The 15,602-nt window shown below is 43.9% G+C and overlaps 1 protein-coding gene across 2 annotated transcripts in view; it reads left to right on the forward strand.

The window, feature by feature from the left end:
• ALPK2 (alpha kinase 2) overlaps nt 1–15,602 on the forward strand; it is a 210,381-nt gene that overhangs the window by 6,527 nt on the left and 188,252 nt on the right. For both annotated transcript variants that reach the window (XM_089683424.1, XM_089683425.1), the window contains exon 2: nt 10,728–12,213. In XM_089683424.1, coding sequence (XP_089539550.1) covers nt 10,849–12,213 — 1,365 coding nt within the window. In that variant the 5' untranslated portion in view covers nt 10,728–10,848. The remainder of the gene's footprint in view (nt 1–10,727; nt 12,214–15,602) is intronic.

Raw genomic sequence — 15,602 nt, forward strand, 5'->3', positions numbered from 1 at the left:
AACTGGCCTTCACAGCAAGGAGCACATGGAAGGGTGACGCATGTCAAACAATAAAAAAGAAGAATTCCCAGCCCTAACTTGCCAGCCAACCTGCAAGCAAATCAAATTAACCTGTCTAATAGTATGCGTTAAAAACAGGGGTTCAGTTAGCACACATTTGCAAATACATGAGTAAGCTACAGAGCCTCGTCATGGCGCCCCAGTATTCTAGTAATTCTAGTGACTAGTCCATTGCCCTCTACCCGTTGGTGTTTGGGCACATGTTCCAGAGCTCAGTTCCTCAGTTCTCTGATGTCCCCCCTGCCCTCTAAAGCAACTAACCACGCGCAGATTGTGCTTCTCTGTGAAAACTAGGGAATGACAACTCTGAAACTGGAAGTGACCAAATCATTGTCGCTTCTGGATTCATTCACCACAGAGGAGATGGGGGAATGAATATTCATCTCTCTCCTCTGTGGGAAGCCATCCCAGCTGCTTACCACAGTCCTGGGCTCCCCAGAAGGTTCTGAGAATCACTGCAGATGGCAGGGAGGGGGGAGGCCCTTCAAAGTTCTGTAAAAGTGATGGAGCTGCAGCTGCCACCATGGTCTTATAATAACCACTTGCTGCCAGGTCATTTTTTACCTACGTTGGTCAGCAAGGGGTTAATCTAATTTAAGCTTGGGCAGAAAGTACTAAATAACGCTTGGGCATTAGCACTGTTGTTACTTTAGAATTGGTTCAGGACAGGCTAGGTGCATTTTAAATGATAACTGTACTCTAAAGCCTAACTCCAAGAAGTAGAAAACATCTACCCTTGCAGTTAAGGGGGGCCCACATCAAGGATAGGTTTTTTGAAATGTTCATTAGGGGGGTACAGGAACAGGCATTGTTATTTATGCTGTTGTCAGCTCTGGTTGACTCTGGTGCAGGGGCAGACTGACCATTTGGAAACTCAGGCACTGCCCGAGGGCCCAGGGTCAGTAGGGGGCCCCATGAAATGCCCCTTGAACCTTTTTCATAGATTTGTTTTAGTTTGGGCAAGGACACAGGGGCCCCATGATCCCCTACTGCCCGGGGGGCCCCATGAGTTGTCAGTCCACCCCTGCTCTGGTGTTGCCTTTCTTCTCCAAAAAAGTCTAGTATTCGGGTGGCTCATCGGCATAATCACATACAGTATGTAGTGCACCCCAGCAGGATTTCTTTCCACAAGATTAGCACACATGGAGAAAATGCTTTGTGCCTGGCTCTATTTCCACTGGCTTGAAAACGACAGTCTAGGGGTGTCTTTTTGATGCTTATGTGAAATTTAACTTGGATGGATCATGCTTTGTTGAGTTTCTTTGCCTTCCTCTGGATCAACTGTGTGCATATAACTTTTCTTTTTTGAATGGTTGAACTGGATGGACTTTTTTCAGCCAGACTATGTAACTATGATGGGGGGAAGGGAGCATGGGATACCCCAGAACTGCTGAACTGAATTCTTTGAGGACTCCTTCACACTGAGCTACACAAAAAGTCCCACATAACTATCTACTGGCTGACTATGACTTCTTCCAAGGACCCGAGCTACACCCAGTCACTAAGGCACAGCACTTAGGTCATCTACTCCCAATGCCACAGGATTACTGGCTGCCTCCTTCCAATATCCACTGGGCACTCTTCAGTGAGGGGGACACAGGCTCACACTACCACAGGACAGCTTCCCCCAACTTCCTCCTGGTACTCTTCAGTGAGCTCTCCAGACCCTTTTGGGACCCTTTTGACTTTGCAAGCAGGCCCCCCAGCTTAAGCTCTAGCTGGGACCTCGATGACTCCAGAATGACAATTCTGACTCTGGCAGGACTAGACCCAGGAACCCACAAATGCTGCTCTAGGCCCATACTATTTATGAGCTCTCTTGCCACCTACTGGGCACACCTCACCAAGGATTGGCTGAGTCTCCATAAATATTCAGGCTGGCTCCCTATTCTTCTTCCCACTATGATTCTATAATCCTCTAGAATAGATTGTAAACTCTAATGAGCAAGGCCCTCTGTTTCCTCTTGTACCAAATTGTATTGTAACTGTAAAGTGTTGCACAAACTCTTGACGCTATATAAATCCTATATAATAATAATAATAATAGAATACAAGGGGAAGTAATCCGATCAGTAGCCTGTGAGACACTGAGCTTGCGAATGCAATCAACCCCTGCTCCACTGATTACAGAGGAGCTAAACTAAATTTGCCTAACAACCTACACTTACTAGAAGGGGGCTACATAAACAATGCAGGGCTATGAGCCTTGTATTCTGTGTGGTGGGGCAGAGCAAGTGACTATGGCTGAGAGCACCTTTAAGTGTAAGTTGCAGGCAGGGGCGGAGTGACAACCCATGGGGCCCCCGGGCAATAGGGGATCATAGGGCCCCTATGACCTTGCCCAAACTCAAAAAAGCCTATGAAAAAGGTACCAGGGGCATCTCATGGGGCCCCCTACTGACCCCAGGCCCTCGGGCAGTGGCAGTTTCCAAATGGTCAGTCCGCCCCTGGTTGCAGGGAACCAGTCTCAATGCTGGAGGCTCTTTCTGAAGCACGGAATAAGGTATACTCCTTGTTCCGGAAGACCTAGGCATAACAAGCGTTTATGTTTTGGCGGGCCCCAGTACAAGGATAGATTGGCCTTTAAGAGTTGGGCTTTAAGATGACTCCTTTTATCCTCCCATCTTGCCCTTGAAACATGGAAGAAATAATCTAGGGGGTTGCTACAGACAGTAATAGCGGTTCTTGTGTCAGATACTTTTATCCTCGAGTGATTGATCCGACCTGGCCGGAGTTTTATGTGAAGAATTGAAGTGTGATGTTACTGTCCCAAAAGGTTAACAGTGAGCACAGTAGCCGTTAGTCCAAAATCTCTTTAATACCCTGGTGATTGATTTATGTCGGAATACATATCGGAAAAAGCGCTGACATGATATGCTACAGTCCTGACAAATCCCCCAAATAGTTTGTGATCTGTGTTCCCCCCACATACCCCGGATCCCCATGCTATCCTTTGTATTCAGTTTTCCATTATCCGTCTCTTATTACAGAAGTCTTCTACATGAGACATTTCTATATAACTAACTTTATAGGATTTACAGAGCTTACCTGGATTGTGCTACGTGTTAATGGTGCATCTGTGCTCTCTGGATTATTTCTGGACTGTGCCTTCCAACTGTCCTTTCTTAGCAGGGACTGTCCCGCGGGATGTAACTGATTGCATTCAAGGCATCACATCAAATGTGCGCCCTTCTCATTCTTGTCACTGTAGGTGAAAGCTGAACTCTAGGCAGATATAAAAGACATATATTAAAATAGTACTGAAAAACATTTGTTACATTAAATAGTAATAAAGAGCGTTAACTACCAACTCAAAACACTGTTAGCATTGGTGAAATATTTTTTCTCATTTTGAAAATGTTTGTACATCATCAGTACATCTCTATAGCAGCAGCTGCTGGTTTTTTTTATATTTCCAGTTCTCATTCATCAAAGAAAAGGGGGGTTAATACATTTATTTATTTCAGGTACATATATAGCGCCGTCAATTTATGCAGCACTTTACATATATATTGTACATTCACATCAGTCCCTGACCCTCAAGGGGTATACAGTCTAAGATCCCTAACTCACATTCATACATACACATACTAGGGGCAATTTAGACAGGAGCCAATTAACCTCCCTAGCGGTATGATTATTTCATATTTTTGGTGCTGAAAGCGGTACCATTATTTTGCATGGAAATATGTTGTTTTTTTATTGTAGGCTGTAATTTTTAGGAATAACTCACTCAAATCTGTCCGAACAAGAGTCTAGTAAACATCCCAGGTAGGATAAAATTTGAAACACGAAATCATAAATTATAATTTAATAAACAATCATAAAAAATAATAATATAATAATAATACATTTAATTCAATAATATAATCAAACCGAAAACACTGAAATTTGAAATAGAGCGCCAAGTTCGCACATCACTGAGCAAAGTCGCAAAATCATTTTCAGTGTCTGATGACGAATTTCCCCACGAATCATTATCACTCAATTCTGCAAGTGGTTCTGATTTACTATCGCTGTTCTCTAGCTGGTCTAAACCGCTTTTGACCTAAAGGGACACTTTTTGGACGCCATGGACATTTCTCAGTTTCCAGGCAGAAAGAACAGTAAAAATGCAGGCAGGGCGCCGGACAAAGCACTCGGGACAAAATGTATGTGAAATGGGTTGAAATAGCAATGTTTTACTATGAAAAATTTGTTTTAAAAAAAATGACATTTTTTAAAATTTCCCACCGCTGCCCATACGTCCCAACGTCACAGGGACCGGAACACAGAAGCTGGATGCCGGCATCGGCCAGAGGAGAAGGCCGGGAACGCTGCAGGGGACACATCGCGGGAGCGAAGGACAAGGAAAGCTCTGCGGGGACTCCCTATGCAGCGCCGCATGGTAAGCCCGAGTCTAGCTCAGGGTTACCGCTTTTGGTACTGACATTTTACCCCGAGCTACACTGGGGAATACCGCTAAGGAGGTTAACCTGCCAGCATGTCTATAGTGTGGGAGGAAACCCACACAGACACAGGAACAACATGCAAACTCCAGGCAGGTGGTGCCTTGGTCGGGATTCAAACTAAAGACCCTAGTACTGCCAGTCGGAAGTGCTAACCACTTAGCCACTGTGCTGCCCATAGAACTCTTGCTGATTGTAAAAGTGAAATAACACATCCCTGGGCACCCTTTAGATGTGCATGTTCATGGTTCCATAGGTTACTGTATATGCAGGATACCTTCAGGTGACTGGACACCTGAAATGCATAGTGACTGAGAGATGAATTTATCACTGTGCTGCTTCCCCTTTCACTGTCCAGTCACATACTAGAACGAGTCCAGGATGAACTGGGCTCAAGGGAAGTGGGTTGAATGATGCTGGCCATCAGACTGAAAAATCTAGTGACAGAAAGAAACTGCTTGGGAAATCTATGAATTGAAGGTAAATTTTGCAGCAAAACCCGATTTTGGTATTTTTTCTTTTTTGGGCTTATCATTTTTGCAGTGGGAAAAAAAAGAATCCCCCCGCCCCCTTTAAAATGATCACATTCTGTTGCTTTGCAGCCTGAAATGAAGGCAGACACAATTTTTATTTTATTCAGCTGTATTTCAATGCAACTTATAACATCCCAGTGAAAGATGTAACACCAACACGGTAGTCCTCATGCACGCTCGATGTTTTTACAGCTGCTGTTTTTGTCTTTTGACGTTTTTTTCTACAGCCTGTAAACCCCCCCAGCATGTTATCCTATGTGTCCATACACACATAGATTGTAGTCAACGTTTTTTGGCTGGAAAAACAACAGGACTAGTGGGTTTCTACAGGAGTTTTTTAGCTGTAAAAATGCTCTAACGCTGAAAAACGCTGAAAAACACTGAAAAATGTGGTAAAATGCCGCAAACCAGCGTTTTTGGACTTTTTTGACCCCAAAAAATGCTCTAACACTGAAAAACACAGAAAAATGCTGTAAAACGCCGCAAACTGGCGTTTTTGGACTTTTTTTGACCCCAATAAATGCTAAAAAATGCAAACATGGAAAAATGCGAGAAAATACAGCAAAACGCCGCTAAACTTTAATTCAAAAACACAAAAAAAAGCTGAAAAAACTCACTGACTTTACACAAATAACGTTACCAGTGTTATCAAAATGTCCAGAGTAAAATTAAAAATTCAAAAACAGGATCGCTGAGTTGGAAAAAGGACCACCCCTCCTCCTAATGACTAAACTCAATCAGGTGTAGCTAATCACCTTCACAATGGCACACAAAGCCATTTGACTTTGAACTGTAATCAGCTGTGGTTATTTTGAGTAGTTCAGCATGAAAAGAGCTTTCCTGGAGAATTTCAGTCCCTGATAGTGCAACTGAAGCAAACAATCAACTATGGGTCACAAGGTACTGACAAAAGATAAAGTTGTTGACAGGCACAAGTCAGAAGATGAGTACAAAAAAATGTCAAAGGCTTTATCAATACCAGGCACAGTGAAGTCTATTATTAAGAAGTGGACGGTATTTGGTACAACACAGACCCTCCCTGGATCAGGACGTCTCTCCAAACGAAATAAAAGAGCCCGGAGGAAACTTGCCACAGTGGCTACCAAGAGGCCTACAGCAACTCTGAAGCAGTTGCAGGAATGTATGAGAAAGAGTGATCATTGTGTGCATCAGGGGCGGACTGACCATTTGGAAACTCGGGCACTGCCCGAGGGCCCGGGGTCAGTAGGGGGCCCCATGAGATGCCCCTGGTACCTTTTTCATAGGTTTTATTGAGTTTGGGCAAGGACACAGGGGCCCCATGATCCCCTATTGCCCAGGGACCCCATGAGTTGTCAGTCCGCCCCTGGGTGGGTGTTTTCCCTTCTCTCCTTGGACCGAAAAGGGTCTAGGGAGAAAGGAACCAGCTAGATCCTGTGCCAGTATTTACAAATAGAGGCACAACTCTGCTTCTCTATTCGCTTCAGGAGATCAGCAGAGTGCATGTGACAATAATATCACAAATTCTCCACTAATGTGCCTTGTATGGAAGGGTTGTAAGAATAAAGCCGCTCCTCAAGAAAGGCCACATACAGTCACCACTGAGCTTTGCCAAAATGCACCTTGAAGATTCTGAGGCCGCATGGAAAAAGGTGTTCTGGTCAGATGAGACTAAAATGGAAGTATCTGGCTTCAACACAAAACGATATGTGTGGCGGAAATCCAATCCGCTCACAATCCGAATAACACCATTCCTACAGTACAGTATGGAGGGGGAATATCCTGTTATGGGGGTTTCTCTGCAGCAAGGACTGGAACACTTGTCCGGATAGAAGGAAAGATGGACGGGGCAAAATACCATCAAATTCCTAAGGAAAATCTGCTGCCCTCTGCCAGAAAGTTGTCAACGGGAAGAAGGTTTACCTTCCAACATGACAATGACCCAAAGCACACAGCAAATATGAGCACACAGTGGTTGGAGGAGATAAAGGTGAATGTCCTTGCATGGCCTAGTCAGAGCCCAGACTTAAACCCCATTGACAATCTGTGGAACAACTTGAAGACTGCAGTCCACAAACGGTCACCATCAAATTTAACTGAACCTGAGCAGTTCTGCGAAGAAGAACGGGCAAATATTGCAAAGTCTAGATGTGCAAAGTTAGTAGAGACATATCCCCACAGACTAAAGGCTGGAATTAAACCAAAAGGTGCTTCAACAAAATACTGACACAAGGGGAGGATCTTTTTTCCAATCAGTGATTTTGATTTTTTTCTTTTTTCTGACATGTTGATGTTATATCTTTCACTTGGATGTTATAAATTGCAGTGAGTAAATACAGCTGGATAAAACAAAAACTGTGTCTGTCTTCATTTCAGTCTGCAAAGCAACAAAATGTGATTATTTTAAAGGCTGGTGATTCTTTTCGATACCAACTGTATCTTTTTATTCTTGGCTGTTATCTCAAGACAATAAATTTTTTGTGGCTTTGAATAGACAGGTGGGTTGGAACCCCCTCCAATTTTTACTGCTTTCTGTGGCACTGCTGAACAAGGCTTTAATTCCTTAAAGCTTTTCAGGGAATCATGCCCGTGTCCATCTACGTCTGGCTACATCCAGGGGAGCATATCTGTCCCTAATCACATGTGATAACTTCATGTGTGACTACAAGCGAATAGCTGAGGACAGTTCCAGCCTGTCATTTATTTTATACAAGCTGATGGGAAACACCTGGACATGCCTGTTGCTGAAACCCATGCAGGAAACCCCCATTCCGTGAATGTTTCCCACACTGTGTTCAAAATGCACTGCATTTGTGATCTGCAGCGGGTATCAATGCAATCCAAACAACACCCCCAATGCAGGTCACAAATGCAGTTTCCTGCACCGGTAACAGTACCCTGCGATCCAGTTGCAGTGCATTTTTAAATAGGTGCATGCATCACTTTTGGTGCATTGCAGTGTGAGAGAGAGAGGGGAGAAGGGGGTGAGAGAGAGGTGGGGGTAAGAGAGAAGGTTTGAGAGAGAGAAGGGGGTGAGAGAGAAGGTGGGAGACAGACGGGGTGAGAGAGAGAGGAGGGGTGAAATGGGTTGAGAGTTAGAGGGTGAAAGAGAGAGAGGGAGGGTGAGAGAGAGGCAGGTAGAGGGGAGAGAGGGAGTGAAAGAAAGAAGGGGGTGAAAGAGGGGTGAGAGAGAGAGGGGGGGTGAGAAAGAAAAGTGGGTGAGAGACATGTGAGAGAGAGGAGAGGGGTGAGAGTGGGGGATGAGAGAGAGAAGGGTGAGAGAGAGAGGGGGGAAGGGAGGTGAGAGAGAAGGGGGACTGAGAGAGAAGGGGTGAGAGGGGGTGAGAGGTGAAAAAAGAGAGAGGGGGAGAGGGAGGGGTGGGGGTGAGAGTGGAGGAGGATGAGAGAGAGGGAGGTGAGAGAGAGAGAGGGGGCTGAGAGAGAGGGGGCTGAGATAGAGAGGGGGGAAGGGGGTGAGAGAGAGAGGTGGTGGTGAGAGAGAGAAGGGGGTAGAGAAAGGGTGGGAGAAAGAGAGGGGGTGAGAGAGAGAGGGGTGAGAGGGGTTGAGAGAGAGAGGGTGAGAGAAAGAGAGGGGGAGGGGGGAGAGAGAGAGGGTGAAAGAAAGAAGGGGGTGAGAGAGTTCCTCCTGTGCCTCCCTGTCCCAGTCCTTGTCTGCTAGTAGGCGTGTGTGATGCCCAGTACCTGGCATGCTAGCAGCAGGCAGGGTCTGTTCTCATTCTGGCTGATCTACTCCTTCTTTTACTCTGCGTTCTGCGCTCCCACCCATCCTTATCCTCCGGGCCCCTGGTCAGCCTGTCCTCCAAGCCGAGAGGTGCTACCGCCAGGGATGCTGTGCCCGTTGCTGTTCTCTGGGGGTCAGGGAGATGGTGGAGGTCTTCTCCATCCTGAGCTCTTAATCCTAGCCGCCCTCGATGGTCGCCTTCCCCCTACTCCCACCGCCACCAAGACTGGGACCCCCCAAGACAAGGGGCTCGAGAGGCAGCTGCTTCGGGCCCCACAACAATGACTGTGCCTGGGGCAGCTGTCTCTTTTGCCCTGTTTTAAGGATGGTCCTGCTGATGGACACAGATTGGCAGCAATGCTGGGCACTGATGGGCACTTCTGGGGCTGCACTGACTATCAGTGTAGATGTCTCATTTAGCACTTGCCAGTTATCAGCAGTCACAGCACGAGGAAAGTCCTGCGGATAACCGGCAAGTGTGTTTACATTGTGATCAGCTGTGTGGTAAAAAGCTACTGTGGTTGGCCCTTTACCATGTCATGTGAGTAGCTGGGTCCAAAGGACACAGCAATCACAGACAGCGCCAGGTGCGTGCCGGTGGGGGCGTGTGATTCTGGGAGGACATCATATGACGCCCTCCCAGAAATGGACAACTGCACTGTAGGCGTCATTCAGCTATAGCAGGGTCAGCAAGTGGTTAATGATAGGTTGCTGGCGACCGCAGCTATTCACGGCTGTCCGCACACTTCCACATTCATTGATAATAGTAAACAGGACAAATATAGAGGGGGAATCTCCCTAACGGGAAAACAGAAAGCAATAAAAACCTGACAGGTGTTCTAATTCCTCTCCACTCTCTCCAAAACTAAAAAAAGTTTTGCCTTTAGTTATACTTTAGGTCATAAAGAAGGGTGGAGGGTTAAAACAGCCTAAGAGTCAGGTTGGGGGTCTGGAGGTGTGAGGGCTCATTTTATTGCAAATTTGTTTTTGACACAAACTATGTCACTGGGTTCCTGTTTCCAAAACTCAACATGCCGCAGGAAATGGGTTTGTGTATTGTGTACCATGGTTCAGTTATTGTAAGATAAATGGATAGAAAACAATTCCATGGATCCATTTTTCTGGTCATACCCATGTATTGCAAAGATGACTTTACTAAAAATCAACTTCTTCTTAGATAAAAAAAATGTTCAGTTCATGGAAACCTTCCAGCTTACTAAGCCCTGGTTCACACTGCTGCGACTTATCATGTGACTTGTGACAGTCGCATGACAAGTCAAAACTTTGTTTCAATGGGTGCCATCTTAATCAATGCGACTCAAGTCACAGCAACAAAAAAAACGTTTCCTGCACTATGTTTCTGTGACTTTGGTGCAACCTGGGTGCCCTAGACTGCAATGTTGAATCACAAAGTCACAAGTAAGTCACATGACTTTGGGGTCGCAGCACCGAACCAAGCCTTAGTTTTTGAGTAGCCTTATGCCTGGTACACACAATGAGAATATCAGATGAATGATCGTCCGTTTTTGTTTTTTTTTTGCATGCTAGTCTCATATCTACTAGAGTTACGAAAATTCTCAAAAGACAGAATACAATGTCCCATGATGATGTAATGTATTGTATTCTTTCAATTCTGAGCATGAGCGATCTTGGTCACTCAATTTTTTTTATTGACAAATTCTGTACTGATCAAACGAATATCATTCATTTTGTTATCTTACGAGAACATTTTTTGTGTTTGTCCCTGCGGATAATTTTGCATGAACTGTGGTGATCGACTCTCGAACGATGTGTACTAACGATCCGATTGATGGACAATTGGTCTGAAAGCGGTATACTTCGTCCAGTGTTTTCATTGTGTGTACTAGGCATTAAATGTATTGACTCAATAGCAAGAATAAACCATTAACAATTATAAAAAAGTAATTATTGTAAAGTAATTGAACTAATTATTTTCTATTTTAGGAGAACCTAAAAGCAATCAGGATAAGTCAAGTGTGGCCTGTGAATATAAAGCAACCCACAGATAATAATGCAATTACCTTAATGTTCATGAATCCACAGTGCAGACACAATTTAAAGACTCATGGAAGGGGATTCCAATCCAATTGGGGTCAATGAAAATACACCAAAAAGTGACTCTCCACTGGATCCCTTTGTAACGGTGAGGGGTCTGGCATTCCTTCAAATAGAGGCCTCAAGTGACCAGAGCTCGGACGATGACACAAAGTTTGACACCGAAGAAGATGAGCCAACTTTCTTCACAGGAGACACCCTCTTTATCCTGGAGGATGTCGATCCTGATACAGAAAATTGCAAATTTGTGCTTTGCCCAATGACTCCATATAGTGCCGAAGATTCACTAAACATTGAAGACTCAAGTCGAAGTATAAATGGTGACCTAGTACCACATCACTCACTGTCTTGTAGGTTCAGGTGCCATACCAGTAATGTTGACCATCATTATTGCATGCGGCATGGTTCTAAATATTGTTGCAGAGCCCCTGAGCCAAACTGGGATCTTAAAGGGACTATAGAAAAGGAACTTTATGATGATTGTCTCAACTATTTAGAATGTTCTGATGTCATGACAGATTATGCCAATGGAATCTGGCTGAGTGCACTGCTAGGCAATGAGTCTGTCTTTTTACTGGAAACCGACCAGGATGATGAGACAAAAGTAAGCCAAAATGAGTGCGATATACTCCCGAGTGGTGTGACTTGTGTAAATGAAGGATCAAATAACACTCTAGCTATGGATGATTTAGCTAGCCTCTGTGTCAGTCACTCAAAAGCACCAGCAGTAGATGAAAAGGGACACCTCTCTGGAGATCTTCTAAAAGCTCTAGAGACAGAGATGGTGATTACAGTGGGGCACCAACAGGACAATACTTCCAGTCCGCGAAAAAAGGAGAAATGTAAACTTCCCTGTGCCTCTGCAGCTATCCAAGATGACCAGGCAGGAATTGAGGTGGAAAACAGCCCAGAAGAAGACCGATCAGCATCGATGGAACGCAGCAACAGTAATCCATTTATGGAACTGTATTTGGTGACAATGACAGATGAACCAGGGCCAGATCCACTATTATGTGATTGTTCTGAAGAAAGAGAACAGGAGGTGGAAAAGCTGATATGGGAGGAGGAAATGATTGATAAGGAATCTCCAGGAATTCATACAGAAGAGGGTGTCCACCAGCTGTCTGAGGGAGAAATTCAAGATCAGTTTACTCTGGAAAGCACTAAACTTCATGACAGTGGGCAAAGCCAGATGCAGGAGGAGCAACTGATGGAAGCAGAGGAATGTTCTGATTTTGCTGAAGAACATGTGGATATAAAGTGCCTGTGTACAATAGAAAGTGCAGAAGAAGATCATACCAAGGAAGGCTATCATATCAAGGAAGACGATCTGATCAAGGAAGACAATCATACCAAGGAAGATGATCATACCAAGGTAACACATCACACCTACCTACATTACAAATGAACTGTACAACGCACTGCATTTAGATTGAACTGTACAACATTCCAAAAGCAGTACTAAGCCCAAAAGCAAACATTTATTATATTGCAGTGTACCAATTCTTAGATGTGATGGCTGTATCAGTTTCCCTTTTTAGGCTTTCTTTCTTCTATTTTCATCCGATGATTCAGCCAGCAACTCTGCTGTTTTTCACAACACAAACTCTCCAGCAGAATGTATCAGTCTACATGGATGAGATAATCCATTTACCACTGACAGGGGTGATTAAAATGGTCAGCTTTTAATTATTCATGAAGAGCTTGAGTTTGTATTCAATTTGTTATCTGTATCTGCTAATAATTTTAACACCCCCCCCAAGAGATTGACAATGCTGCTGTCTGCTGTGTCATGTAGTCATTCCTCCAGAGTGGTGTCTCACTAATACAGGAGGTGAAAACAGAGGGGAAAAAGCCAAAGAAAAGAAAACCGATGCAGCCCCCACATTTAATGATTGGAAAGCTGTAATATATTACAGTTTTGGTTTTGGATTTAATATTACTTTAAAGTGGTAGTAAATTCTTTTTTTTTATACTTTTACCTACGTATAAGCTTTTAATAAAGCTAGAGTTTGCGAACCTGGAAGGAAGACCTGGTGAACGTGGAAGCCTATGCCAGTGACAGTGCTCCTCTGGAGGGCTTCATTTTATGGTAAGTCCTTCACAATGTGCTAGTATGCAATGCATACCACCACATTATGACATTACCTTGCAGGGCATTTTTTATTGTATTTCTAAGCTGCAGTTTACTACCACTTTAAGCTCACCACACACATCCCTATCTGACTGTACAATTGCCTTTAAATCTACCAAAAACTATGTAGTATGCAGGCCTGCCTATATAGATACAAATTAATTGTAAAATTTATATTACGTTGGAATGGTAGATCCAAAGGAGATTGTACAAAGATTGCACAGCCAGATTTAAATGTGTATTGTGAGCTTAAAGTGACCCTGTCGTGAACGCATTTTTTGGAAATGAGCATACCTGGAAAATAAGCAAACTGCTCCATTCATGAGAAATCTTCATATAAAGTCCAGAGGGCAACTCACACCTCCAGGAGTGCCAATCGGCTGGGTCCCACGCAATGCAAAGGTGTGAAGCTGACTTTATGCATGTTTGATTTTTTTAAATACAATCCACTTTAATCATGGAGCCTAAGGCTGGCCATACATTATACAATTTTCTTGAGATTTTTGGTTTAGATTTACCAAAAACCATATAATAGGAGGTCAAACCTAACAACACTTTCAATTGTATCCAGTTAGGCGGGCTCTTGCACTACATAGTTGAAGGTAAATCTAAAGGAAATTGGGCAGAAATTGGACAGAAAATTGTAAAATGTATGGCCAGATTAGCAGCAGTGGTTTAACCTGCCAGTTAATGTTGGATTTATTTTTTGCCAGAACTCCCTGCCATGGCTACACAGTGTTGTGCTGTGTTAACACTCAAAAATGTATGTTCTGCACATTGGTATCCTGTGGTGCCATTCATTCTCAATGTTGCAGCACACAGCATGTTGTGGTGCACTGCATTTCCACAAACAGTGAATTTCGGTGCATTAGGCAGCCTATTAAAATATGCAGGCTGCTTTTACTCAACACATGTTAACGTGTAGCATAATCTGCATGCATTAACATATAGAAGTGTGAATCCAGCCTTACTGTGCATTAAGAATGAATTTCACCACAGTGTACCAATGGGCATAACACACAGTTTGTGTGTTAATGCAACACTGTGTACCCGGACAAGAGGGAGAAAGATTAAGTGGTCCTGGAAGGACCAAGAGAGGGGCTGCCAATGCTAATTTTCTTCTAAAAATGCTTGTTGCCTGACTGTGTCTAGCTTCCTTACTTCTACGTCATGAATTCATAACAAGCAAATTAATGACTTCCTTATGTCTATACTAAATCCAAAACATTAAGATGACAGCCAGGCAACTGGTAATTTCAGAATGAGCACTTACCAGTTGCAGGCTGCACACTTTTCTCATCAGGTTCCCTTTAATTGATCCCATTCTATATGTTTGAATATAACGAATACAAGAATGTACAAGGAATTCCCAGGATACCATTTAGGCAGGAAAATGACTGACAGGTGCTGCTGCCGGATAGAGACAGTGATTTGAAAAAGACTGGGATAAACAGAGCGGGATCCTAATTATAGAAGGAGGCTGATAATAGTTGGATGGCCCAGTGGAGATTAGGACAGCTGGATCAAGAAATGTGATCCGCATACTCGATTTATATGTCGCATGTTTAACCCCGTCAGTGCGGTACGTCACACTACACTCCACATACCCCACCATTGACTACTGTCCTCACTAAGACTCATTAAACAGCGGACCGCTTTCATCATCACTGTCCTCACTGCATTAGACAACAGCAAACTGCAGTCATCACTGTCCCCACTTTGATTTACTAAACAGTAGATTACATTCATAACCACTGAATTACCCAACTCAGGATTACATTCATCATCTCTGTCCCTTATCTGATTTACCCAACATAGAAGTATATTCATCATCTCTGTCCCTTATCTGATTTACCCAACATAGAAGTATATTCATCCTCACTGTCCTCCGCTCTGATTTACCCAACATAGAAGTATATTCACCATCACTGTCCTCCACTCTGATTTACCCAACATAGAAGTATACTCATCCTCACTGTCCTCCACTCTGATTTACCCAACATAGAAGTATATTCACCATCACTGTCCTCCGCTCTGATTTACCCAACATAGAAGTATACTCATCCTCACTGTCCTCCACTCTGATTTACCCAACATAGAAGTATACTCATCCTCACTGTCCTCCGCTCTGATTTACCCAACATAGAAGTATATTCACCATCACTGTCCTCCGCTCTGATTTACCCAACATAGAAGTATACTCATCCTCACTGTCCTCCACTCTGATTTACCCAACATAGAAGTATATTCACCATCACTGTCCTCCGCTCTGATTTACCCAACATAGAAGTATACTCATCCTCACTGTCCTCCACTCTGATTTACCCAACATAGAAGTATACTCATCCTCACTGTCCTCCGCTCTGATTTACCCAACATAGAAGTATATTCACCATCACTGTCCTCCGCTCTGATTTACCCAACATAGAAGTATACTCATCCTCACTGTCCTCCGCTCTGATTTACCCAACATAGGTGTCCGTTTATGACACAGAGAATAGCTGCGATTCAACAGATCTCAGCTATTCTCTGGTCATTCACAGTTTATGACACTCAGGAGAATATGTTCAGCCCTTCTCTGGAGATCTGTGTTCTCCCTCCAGATTCTCCAGCCCAGAGCTGGAGAATCG

This window comes from Staurois parvus, unplaced genomic scaffold (genome assembly GCF_062004578.1).
Source record: "Staurois parvus isolate SC_StPar_1 unplaced genomic scaffold, SC_StPar_1.0 ptg000310l, whole genome shotgun sequence".
NCBI classification, from domain to species: domain Eukaryota; kingdom Metazoa; phylum Chordata; class Amphibia; order Anura; family Ranidae; genus Staurois; species Staurois parvus.